The 12794-nt window shown below is 29.4% G+C and overlaps 1 protein-coding gene across 2 annotated transcripts; it reads right to left on the bottom strand.

The window, feature by feature from the left end:
* Positions 1-4264: 4264 nt before the first annotated feature.
* Positions 4265-8071, bottom strand: LOC119615956. 2 transcript variants are annotated; one of them, XM_037972014.1, is made up of 6 exons: positions 7937-8071; positions 5981-6092; positions 5892-5922; positions 4878-5059; positions 4657-4810; positions 4265-4589 (listed from the first exon to the last, which is right to left on the bottom strand). In XM_037972014.1, the coding sequence occupies exons 2-6, from the start codon at positions 6002-6004 to the stop codon at positions 4465-4467; spliced, it is 516 nt and encodes a 171-aa protein (XP_037827942.1). In that variant the 5' UTR covers positions 6005-6092; positions 7937-8071; the 3' UTR covers positions 4265-4464. The 2 variants fall into 2 exon arrangements, with proteins under 2 accessions (XP_037827942.1, XP_037827941.1); XM_037972013.1 differs by lacking the exons at positions 5892-5922; positions 7937-8071 and having other exon boundaries at positions 5981-6086.
* Positions 8072-12794: the final 4723 nt, after the last annotated feature.

Consider the following 12794-nt stretch of genomic DNA (forward strand, 5'->3'; position numbering starts at 1 on the left):
TTTTTCAAAAAAACAGAATCAAGTTGTTTCATCTGATTCAGATTCAGATGAAATGGATATAAATAGAATGGTTTTAAGTAATGCTGATATTTCCTACTATGAGGATTTATTTAAAAAAAAGGAGGAATTGAAAATTTTGGCAAAGGTTGTCGTGAATGCGACAGGTTTGTCGGAATGTTGGAAACATTTCGGGGAACTTTACCTAAAAAACCGCCATATTCTTCAAAAATATAAATTTTGCAAAGAATGTCTAGATCAAGGTACTTTGAAAGGGTAAGTTTTACTGAATTCCATATCTTCAAAATGGTACTAATTTTTTATTAAGGTTTGGAAAAGCTACGTCGACAACAAATTATTTAAACCACCTGCGTGTAGTGCACAATCTAAATGTTAAATCGTTGAACTACAAAAAAATATGGATATGACACAATCTGCATTAGAATCATCGTCAACTTGCAATGTTAAATTTCAAAATGGACGCAGAATTGCAGAAATGTGCTGCTGGGATCTGCAGCCCTTTTCAATAGTTGATCGACCAGGATTCCAAAAATTTGTAAAATTTTTAAATCCAAAAACAGTACTTCCTACAGACCGGACCATAGCTACATCTGCACTGATGATGTTTTTAATGTTTATATAGGCCACATTAACAAAATCTTGGAGTCATCACCCAATGATATTACACTAGTTTTAGATATGTGGTCAGATAATTATAAACACCTATCATACATAAATATTCAAGTCCACTATTGCCAAAATTTCGAAATGAAAATCATAACATTAAAGACGGAAATTTTCCCACGTCCTCACACAGGATTCGCAGTTTCCCAAAAAATTGAAAAGTGCTTAAATGAATTTAATTTAAATGATAAAAAGATATGTGCGGTGACAGATGGTGGGTCGAATATTATATCAGCATTAAAAATCCGAAACATTACTCGTTACAATTGCAACGCCCACTCTTTACATCGGTTTTTATCACACGATGTTTTATGCCATGAACGGTTCCAACATGTGAACTCAATTTTAAGTAAATTGAAGAAAATATACAGGAGTTTGTTGTACCGTGCTGAAGATATTTCTAAACTACAAAATTTAGAAAATCAAGGGGACCTGGCAAGAATAATTTTGGAAGCCGAAAGTTTCATGGAAAGTTTAAACTCTTATGAGCGGTTTCCAAGCGGTGATGACAATTTTTTAGAGGATTTTGTCCATACACGGCCAGCATCGACATTAAAAAATGCCGTACCGACGAGATGGAATTCACTATTAGTTATGATTAATAGTTTTGTAAAGAACATTAATATAATTAATATTGCATTACTTCAAGTCAATCAAGAGTTATTAATTATCCCAGATATGGAAAATGAAAAAGAATTTTCAAAATTTTTGCAAGTCTTTGAAAATTCAACCACCTACTTGCAAGGACAACAATACCCAACAATAAGCTCTATAATATATTTTTATGAAAGCATACTATCGTCGTTAGAAAAACTGGGAGAGGAGTCTTGTTTCGATTTAACAATACAACTCTGCAATTTCTCAAAAGAAAATTTGCGAAATCGTATAAAGCTGCATAAAATACATGTCGTCGCAGCCCTTATGGACCCATGCCAGAAAAACTGGCCGGTATTGGAGATATATATGAAAAGAGTTCCAAATGATGTCCCCATGTCGTTTCAACTTACAAATGAGGTGGAAAATGCAGCTTCAAAATCAAAAATTATAATTGAAGAAATAAAAAAAATTAAGGATTTGGACGATAATCTTCCATCTTCCAGTCAAACATCAACAAGACATTCAGAAGAACCTTCTAGAAAAATACAGGTAAAAATAATATTATCTCTGGTTAAAAATGTTCATTAATATTTCTATTTTAGAAAATTTCGAACACACGGCAACAAATGTTGGAATTTTTGGGAACAACAACTCCAGATCCCACAAGTTCTATAGAATTAAAAGTCAAGAAATATCTAGAAATAGAGGTCCAAGAATCGGAACCTACTGATTGGTGGAAGGAACAAATGCATGTATGAGTGCAACTTTATTTAATGAAAACATCAATTAAAATTTGTAAATATTTTTAGTTGTTCCCTAATATTTCTAGACTGGCCAATTTCTGCTTTGGAATTCCGGCTACATCCTCATCCTCAGAACAGGCAATTTCACACGCAGGAAGCTGCATAAATGAAAAACGTAGTGGACTTAATCCAGCCACTGTAAAAAAGCAACTGTTTGTACATGACAACAGAAAACTTGTTGAGCCTTTTTTAAAATAATGTATTTTTTGTTTCTTATTTTAAATTTAAAGTTCAAAGACTGAATTCTTTTTTTTTTGTTATTTTTTGTTTTTATATTAATAAAAAATATTGAATTTTATATATGAAAAATATTGGGTCTAATATAACAATAAAAACAGTCCGCTTTGAGCCGACTTTAAGCCGCCGCCGGATTATTTTATCTCAGCCGCCGCCGCCGACAATTCTACCTCGACTTCGCCTTTTCTGCTCCGCTTATGAGTACATTTTTATGGGAATAAAAGGTTGTCCATCCGTTCCCATTAATTTAAGTTAGTGTAAGCATTTTTATTAATTATATTTATCACTTTTGTAAACTAGAATTTCATTTTTAATTGAACTGACAATTTAAATCAGTTCAATTCTAGGCTGACATCGGGATAGTTGAACGGAAATAAATTAATATATATAAAATTTTAATTGTGTATTATTTTAAAAGGTGAGTTGGGCCCATGGGTGGCCCAACCCTTATTTTTTTAAAGCACGAATATCGTCGTGCTTAACTGGCGCCCGAGCAGGGACCGGCCAGTCTGAAAAAAGGACGTGCGAGGTCCTAAAAAAATCTTGGCTCGCGAAGTGAAATAATAAAATTAAATATATTTTTTTTTTTTAGTGAAATATAAGGATGATTAAAATGTCATTCCTCGTAAAAAAAAAAAAATTATTATTAAGGAATTATAAGAAATTTCTGAAATAATTTTTGATAAATGAAATATGGAAATGATTTTGAAACTCCATATGTAATAAAATAATGAAAAAATAAAAATTTTTGTGAAAAAATTAAAATTTAATTCCAGGAATGAAAGAAATTTCATGAAGACAATGAATGAAAATTTTGTGGAAGTGAAATAGTTGAAGACGTGCTATAAAATAAGAAATGTGACCAATATGGGATTCCAATCCCAGTGTATTGCGATCCTGAACTCCAGGCCCTCCAGTACGTAAAAAATTTTGTGATATCACTATAATAATTTAATAATTTTAGTCCTTTTTGAAAAACGCGCAATTTTCCTTCAAAATGCTTAACCTTAGTTGGTGATATTGCGAAGGCAGGCTTAAATACCAAGTTGTAAGTAACTTAAGAACCTACACTACTTAGTATGGAAGGAGCACTCCCTTTTCGATAAAGAAAACAAGTAAGAATATAGTCGGACGAGGCCGACCTACACCTTTGACAAAAATATAATGTGATTTAGTTGCCATAATAAAGCATTTAAGTTGAATTGTACCTTGCCTTAGATATACCCAGCAAAATATTTGCTTACAAATTCACTAGAAAAATCACCAGAACTCGTCGAGTAAAGTACTTACAATTCTACTAGAAGAAGTACTTTTTTTTGTTCGCGATGTTCCAAAAGTAATACATTATAATTTTACCAATTACAACCTAAATAATAACAACTTTTTTTTACCCTTAACATTTTTATAAAATTATGTAGTTACAAAAACACACAAAATATAACTAGTTAAAAATTTATTTGGAAGAAGATTAAAAATAACTAATTACAATTGCTCTTTATGAAATCAAAATTATAATGACTTACAAAAAGTTTTCTTAGAAACGAATATATAATTAATTACAATAAACTTTAATTAAAAGTACTTACTGGAATCCAAATAATAAGCACATTTGATAACAAATAAGAAATTTATTTATATTAAAAATAATATATATATATATATATATATACATATAAACATGTAAAAATAAAAAATTCATTGGATATACATATTTACAAGTACGTATGTTCGAACATAAAAAACAATTCAATACTTTTAAAAACACAAAAAAACAGTATATCTATAAATGTATGTATTATAATTTCTCAAACTCATTCTCTGAGCAATGAAAACAGAAAATCGATTGCAAATTTGAGTAAAATCTAAAATTATTATATCATATTTAATTCAGAGGTATTGATATTTTTGTAAGAAAAGTAAAATAAAAAAGTTTACCAATTTATAGAAACTTGAATTGGCTTTAAATTTTTTATCAATTAACTTAAGGCATAAAAAATTAAATCACATTTTTAAAGACAGGTATTAATACACATTCAGTGAAAATAGTTATAAAATTTAATTCACAGAATTGAAAAAAGTAAATGAATAATGTGGGGATATAATAAAAGCGCATTATTCAGCTGTTGTATCTGCATTATTTTTCATTTCACGTTTTTTTTTCATCAAAAGCATCTTTAAAGTGTCGATTTTTGATTTTTCTTAGTGCCAATCTTATTTCTTTTTCAAAAGTGTTGGGTTCGCATTTGTTTACAGATGATGAAGTATAGGATACTAGAAATATTTGTAATTAATACATATATTTCTATGTACGAATTTTATTAATTTGTTTAATACTTACAAAAAAGCACATCCATAACATTTTTGAAAAATTTTAGCCCCTTTTTATTATGAGTACCATTCAAATTATATTTTAGCAGAAGTTTCTTGTGTATTATTAGAGGTAATCCTTTACACAGGCCTTTCTCCCCCATGATAGCATTCAAAGTTTTGACCTAGAATAACAAAAATTGTTTTATTATGTTAATTTTCTTCGTATTTTTAAAATAAGTAGTAGATTACCATTTCATCCTTATTTTCCTCATTTATTCCATCTTCCCATTTTAATAATTCTTCCTCTGTTTTAATAGGGAACTGCTTTATATATTTCGGTGTATTCCAAAATGAGGATACAATTGATTTTAAACAAACACTGTGCTCTGCTAACACCTCGCAAACGCCGTTGTTCTGCTTTTCAATTTTTTCTATAAACAATACATAATTAAAATATTAAACACATATAAATAGTCTATAGTCTAGACTATAGTTCAGTCTATAGTCTAGTCTATAGTATTTTCTATAGTCTAGTCTATAGCCTATTCTATAGTCTAGTCTATAATCCAGAGTATAGTCTATTATATAGTAGAGTATAGTCTAGAATATAGTCTAGCTTATAGACTACACTGGACTATAGTCTATTCTATAGTCTATACTAAACTATACTGGACTATAGACTAGACTATAGTCTAGATTATAGACTACATTATAGTGTTGTCTATAGTCTAAACTATTGTGTATTGTACAGTACAGTCCAGTATAGTCTAGTATAGTCTACAGTTTAGTATAGACTATAAAGTACACTATAGTCTAGACAATAGTGTATTCTATAGTATAGTCTATAGTCCAGTATAGTCTTCAGTTTAGTATAGACTATACTATAGAATACACTATTGTCTAGACTATAGTCTAGATTATAGACTACATTATAGTATATTCTATAGTGTAGTCTATAGTGTATTCTATAGTCTAGTCTATAGTGTATACTAGACTATACTGGACTATAGAATTTAATATGTTGTAAACTATAGACTACACTAGACTATAGTCCAGTCTATAGTGTATTCTATAGTGCAGTCTATGGTCCATAGTCCAGTATAGTCTATAGACTAGACTATAGTGTATTCTATAGTATATTCTATAGTCTATACTAGATTATACTGGACTATAGAAATGACTATAGTGTAGGCTAAGGACTACACTGGACTATAGTCTAGTCTATAAGTACTATTTCTATATTTCAATTTTTCATATACTTACCAAACATACTTTTTTTATATTCTTCAACTTCCTTTGGTTTTTAAATCAATATGTTATATAAAAAATTAAGTTATAATATCATTGTTTACCTTTGATTTTCTGTAGATCAGCATGAATATCTTCTAACATGATATGTATGTCAGTGGAAGAAGAATGCTTAGATTTTTTGGGTTTGCTTGACATTTTTAAATTTTTAAATTTCTGGAATTAAAATAAAACCATTTTTATATGAAAGTTTCAATGCTTTCGCTAAAATTGCATCGAAACAAAAAGTGTCTTCTTCAGAGAAATGTCCCTCACTAAATCCTATATTTAAGTCCAAAGACTTTACGGGGAAGTCGAAAAAGTTTTCAAGAGAAGTATGTTTTTGTGCCAAAAAAGTATTATTGTCAATAATTTTTGTAATTTCGACAAAGGAATTGTCTTGCATTAAGCATATATTGTCCGGAAATGTAGTAGAAAAAATGCCTATTGTTGTAAAATTAGATCTCACTTCCCCATTTTTGTACTTTAAGCCTAGATATGTACTTTTCGCCTCAATAGGTTCAACAGTAAAAATATTGAACATTTGTTGACCCAAATGTTTTGGCAATTTTAGTTTTTTTTTATTATTTTCATAAAATTTTCAAAAGGGTATGCCGAAAAATTATGTAGCTTTCCAAATTGGCCAACACATTCTACTAAATGCAAAATATTGTGAACGTTGTATGATACACTGGCCATGCCATATAGAAAAGGAAGTTTTTCAACAAATGTTTGGAGCATTGTAGTAACTTTTTCCATATTAGTAGCATTGGGTATAGAACTAAGTATTCTATAACAACAGTGGAGTATTAGAAAGTGCTCATATAATTCTACTGGTATAAAATCTTTTAAAGCCACTATTCCTGTGTACAATAAAAATTGTCTGAACTCTGTGGCTTTCCATCTTGAAATTTCAGAAAGTGATCTGGGTTTTCTTGAAAATTCTCGCGGAATTGAAACAGATAGTGATAGAAGCTTTTCAGAAATGGAAATTATTGAAGAATTAGATATAGGATTTATTGTTTTTTTATTTATCATATATAAAAGCATTTTTTTCCCCACTCCCAAATCCAACAAATGCATAGAATCTATAGGAAACTGAGAAATCATTCCGATTCCTATAGATTCTAACGCCATTTGAGCACTCGCGTGCATGGGATTATGGAAATCATTGTATTTTCTTGCGCAAAAATCTTCATCGCTTCTTTTATTTCCGGTACTTGTGGAAAAGGTAACAGCATTGTTTATCCTTTGTCCAACATTTTGTACAGCCATTGTAGGCCATATGACCTTTGGTACCACACAAAAATGATTTTGCTGGTGCATCGCAAATAAATGCTCTTATATGAACCTCAATCCTATTGCCATTAATTAGAAGTCCATTTTCATGCAAATCTTTTACTTCGCGAACAAAGTCGTGAAGAAAGCAATTTACGTCCACTGGTTTATTTATCCCAATGTACGAGCCTATCATAAAGCCTATAAGTAGAATTTTCCACGGAAACTACTCTTCCTAAAATTGGCCACAGTCCAATTGCTGAGCTTTTAAAAATTGGCAATCCGTCGACTCCAATGTCGACCTCAATCTCACTAAGTTTTAAAGACTCAATAGGTTTAGCTAGTTTTTCCAGCTGTTGTTTTAAACCAATGTGAACGTATGTTCCCGGAGAAACAGTACGTTCAACACATTTAATGGTTTTACCCAAAAGACCATTTACAGAGGTAGGAACATTTAATTGTTCAGATTTTAAAATTTTTAAAAGACTATTTGTGCACTCAATAGTTGGTTTATTTTCTATAAACCACTGTTTTAATTTTTCGGCTAAACTCTCGCGAGGAATTTCGAAAGATGGTAAATTTTGCTCTACATTTGAATGGGAAGGCACATTGGAAGAACTTGGTCTATTTGCTTCCTCAACATTTTCAGAAGAAACCATTTGTTTGATTCGACACTTTTCTTTTTTTAAACGTCTATTATATTCTTTTTTATTTAACATTTTGATATACTTATATTTACTTACGTTTGCTTTTTATTATTTGTAATTTTAGGTATGTAATTGTTTTAAGACACTTCTTTTTTGATTTTTGTTTAAATTTTCAAATATTTGTTTTAAATAGAATTTTCTGCGCGTCACTTTATTACACTTTTCTTATTATTGGCGTCTATTTTACAAGTGATGTATAAGTGAAAGTATTCTTTTGATTACTGAATACAAGTTTGCAAAATACCCACTAATTTGACGAGTATTTACTAAAAAAAATTTTAATATTTAATAATCTTTAAAAGAATGTAAATATATGTACATATGTATATATATATAAATATATGAACCTGTATATTTATCCAATTTGTCTGATATTTCATGAATTGAGTAAAATAACATTTAGCTAATATACAATTTACAAAGAAGTACCAGTTATTTTCATCAACGAGTAATCAAAACCACAGATATAACATCAAAACAACTCTATTGTAATATTATCAAATTGTATTAACTGAGTTAGCGCATCGGAGAGCAATCAACTCACTGTCAATTTTTTATTATATGGAGTTTGACAAGTAAATGTTTATAAGTCTATATATAAAAAATAATCAGCTGCGCACTCGCATACACCTGTTTAAATTTGACTTGATTGGTGCAATAAAAACAGTGTTGACAACAAGATTCGTAATGAAGGTTAAAAATAGTCAATATAGAAAACTAAAATTTTAATTCAGAGTTAAAAAATGTATGTATATATATGTACATATCTATATAATTAATAGGCAAGACGATTTTTTGTGACCCCTTTTACTCTTACAGTATACATCTGATCTTGGCAAAAATTATATCATTTTAAAGGTATTTGTTCGCAGATGTGCACAATATATATATTAATGAGATCGGTTCAGAATTTTAGGAGCTATAAGAGTTTAAAGTTGTTACTAATACATAGAAACAATAGTCACACGTACGTATTCTTGAAATTAAAAACAAACAAAGCAAGAAACAAAACAAAAAAATAAACAACTTTTTGAAAAAAGAGAGGAGAGTGCAGAAACGTTTAACTTCTCTGTTGCTGTTTGATTTTTGTATTTTGCATGATATTTGTTTTTGTTGTTGTTTTTAATAAGGCTTAGGCAATGCGAAAATAGGATTTTATTGTTTTATATTTTTGTGTAAAGTGCTAAATTGTGAATGAAATAATGATCTATTTTGTTATAATATCGTTACGATTGTTACCAAATCGAAAGGAATATTTTTATAAAAAGTAGGACTTCAGTTTTATATTCAGAGTTTTCGATTGGAAGTTTTTCGTTATTTAAACTTTTCAAAATAGTTAAATTGAAGGACATTCCTGAGGAAACAACGAACTGGGAATATAAAAACATGCGTAAATAATGCTTGGGGACACCTAAAGAAATGCCAAAAAATGTACTGATATTGGTGTTTGAACTGGAAAATTATTGGTAGGACATCAGTACCGGAATTTAATTTTAAGTATTGATATCCAAAAGTAATGACAAATATCAGTTACATTAACGAATTTCCCTAACTTTTTAACAACCGTAGAATATTTTAAAGACAAATATCGGAAAAATATAAGAATGTCAAAAGTTATGTATTGAAATATTTTTAAAATATAAAATTATTAACGTGAACTTTTAATCGGTGAAATGAAGTTCAGAATACATACCACATAACGACAAAATGTTGTAGTTAAAAAAAATACTGAATTGCGGTACATAATTATTAGTTTTGATTGATTTGGAAGATTTAAATGATGGATTAACGGATTGATTCAGTGTCAGTAAGAAATAAAAATAGCCTGTAAAAAATATAAGTAAAGTTTAGTTGGTCATGCCGGTATATTATACACCGCAATAAATGGATACATATCCATATCGCTTATATGCAGGTCTAGCACAGCGAAGACTTGATGATATTCTTCTTTTTTTGGGCTATTCTAACCAATTAGGAAATAGTAGTGTAAAGTGAAAACTGTAAGTTGAATATGTGATGGTTATTTGTTGTATAAAAATAGATACAAGTTGAAACTGCTAAATATAAATCATGTCATTTGGGATGAAGAGTGTTTAACCGTACTTAGCAATTTATCGTTTATTATTCATTTACTTGCTATTAAACTTGCATATATTAACAAAAGACTGAAATTTATAGTTTATTAATGTTTTCTTTCAAACTGTACTAAAAACAGTACTTGAGAAATTAAGGCCTTATTATGCATATACAAAATCAGTGTGTAATTGGAAGCCAATGCATATCGTTATGCGGTTCTATATGAAGGCTAATAAAAGGCCCATTAGAAGGTCTCATAGAATATCTACTATTAAATTCTATTAGAAGACATTAAAATTGAATAAATGTATGTCTGCTGAAGTCTTTATCGAGTGTTATAAGGGAAAATTTATACAGCATATACCTGTTGGATGGACTACTAATGACATCCAAATAAAATTTATTTATAATTAGATAAGACATTATTTATTTTAAATATTTTTACTGTTTTCACAAATTATTTATAACATTTCAACTCTGTATTTTGAACAGCTAACATTTCTTTACTATTGTGTACACTGTACAGTAGAGTACTACAGCACTGTGAACGATGCGTAAATATGTAGGGGATAATAAGTCGATAGATGAAATGTTCGTTATTTTTTATTATTTTTAAAATAGTTGAAATACTTTTGTAAAACAAGTTGTATAACTAATTTTGACAATTGAGGTTTTAAACTTCTGATGGAAGTTTTACTAAAACCCATCACATTTTCTAAAAGAAAACATTATTCAAAGCAAATTATACACTTTGATAATATCAATAAAGTTAATTTTTTACCACAGACTACAAAAATAGGGTTTTATTTTAGCTTATTTATGCAATTTTTCCAGCATTGGTTCTGGTCGAATTTCGACCGCTGGGCGAACTCTAGTAGGTATAAATACATTTAAATTGTTTTACCATTAAATTAATAGGTATTAACAAAAAAAGGTTTATTTTTACCTTCCAAGCTCTTAGCAAAAACGTCTTTCAGCAAAAACAGATTAGAAAATTATTATTAATGATGTACGCGATTTTCTTTTGTTATTGATGACATCACTGAAACAAATCAGCTGCTTGTATTTACATTTTTAAATCTAGTACAAAGAAGTATTTTATAAGGAAAAATATACAAATTGTATAATTAATATTCTTTTCTTAAACTTAATAATTATTGTTAATAGACTGCACGTATAAACTACATAAAAACTAGAAATGTTTTTTACAATTATGTGATACATTGTCTTAGATGGAACTCGGAGATTAATAAGACTGTGGGTCTGTTTCATTACTCATTGCTAATGTAAGAACAATTGTACTATCGGGACTATTCAGAATATATATTCTCTGGGAGTTTGTTGCTTAATACTATACATTAAGCTTCAAAAGGAAACAAACTAGCGGGGAATTATTATTCAGAATAGGCCTGCATATACTTACATACATACATATGTATAGTAAATATGTTTACGTATAATTTTCAGGTAAATTATTACGCCAAAGTGGGATGAGCTCATTCATTAGGAAAAAAACTTAAACAAAAAGCTATCGAAATATGTATATACATATACTCCTTCATGCTTTTCAACAAAAGGCAGTTTTTTAAGCATTCAGAGTTATAATTAAATTCTATCATTGGATTTCAAAACGACAAAAACATACATTGGATAAATTAAATTCAATGCTTTCAGATTTTGGTTGGATAAATCGTTTATCGTTTTGAAATCCAATTCCGATAATGATTTTTTAATGAAATTTTGCGTTAAAATGTTCTGAGTGCAATTTATTGTTTGTATTTTCGGATATAATAAATGTTGTAATCTTTTTTAATTATCAAGCTTCCTTTTTTATTGAAATACCACTAGTAAGAATGTTATGCAGAATCTTATACATACATAAACTCATGTGTTTTATATCGGAGGGAACTCTTTCTGAAGCTGTATTACATCTTTATGAATCGATAAAGATTATTAATCGTATAAAGAACTGATTTATATTATTATATAAGAAAAAATTAAGAAGTTATTATTTAATATATAACTAATAATGCAAAAAGTGGCTTATAAAGCTTCAAAGTAATGAATTAAGGAAGTCATTAAAATTAAAATTGTAAGCAAAGATTTTGCTGGGTACATAATTAAGCCGCTTATTGTTGAATAAAATTGTGGACATTTAAGTGAAATTTTGATGGGGGCTTTTCATAGGGGCTAGGGGGCTAAGAGAACCTATTATTATGGAATTCGTGAGGGTCATCAAGTCTTGTATACAACTTGGTTATTGCAGCTTTTGGTCGAGATATGAGTATATTAAACATAATTATGAACTTAAAAGCCCTATTCGGCGGGTTCAGTTGTATGGGGGCTAGGTGAAATAATGGACCGATATAAATCATCTACGGTACCATAAAAGATCATGTGCCAAATTTCATTGAATTATCTCCAAAATTGCGTCCTGTAGTTTGATTACAAGTTTTAAAAGCCCTATTCGGGGGTTCAGTTGTATGGGGGCTAGGTGAAATAATGGACCGATCGTAACCATTTTCAATAGGCTTCGTCTACGGTATCATAAAAGATCATGTGCCAAATTTCATTGAATTATCTCCAAAATTGCGACCTGTAGTTTGATTACAAGTTTTAAAAGCCCTATTCGGGGGTTCAGTTGTATGGGGGCTAGGTGAAATAATAGACCGATATTAACCATTTTCAATAGGCTTCGTCTACGGTACTATAAAAGATCATGTGCCAAATTTCATTGAATTATCTCCAAAATTGCGACCTGTAGTTTGATTACAAGTATTACAAGCCCTATTGGGGGGTTCAGTTGTATGAGGGCTAG

The sequence above is a fragment of the Lucilia sericata genome, unplaced genomic scaffold (assembly GCF_015586225.1).
Source record: "Lucilia sericata isolate MDLA Ls3-8-SP2 unplaced genomic scaffold, ASM1558622v1 Contig000049F_arrow, whole genome shotgun sequence".
Lineage (NCBI taxonomy): Eukaryota > Metazoa > Arthropoda > Insecta > Diptera > Calliphoridae > Lucilia > Lucilia sericata.

What these genes read in the sequence shown, in the direction of transcription:
- LOC119615956 (XM_037972013.1), bottom strand. Translation starts at nt 6,074, where the DNA reads ATGTCAAGCAAACCCAAAAAATCTAAGCATTCTTCTTCCACTGACATA. An exon ending in AGGAAAATAAGGATGAAATG is followed by an intron (nt 4,811 to 4,877) that starts GTAATCTACTAC and finishes TTGTTATTCTAG; the next exon opens with GTCAAAACTTTGAATGCTAT. An exon ending in TGTTATGGATGTGCTTTTTT is followed by an intron (nt 4,590 to 4,656) that starts GTAAGTATTAAA and finishes AAATATTTCTAG; the next exon opens with TATCCTATACTTCATCATCT.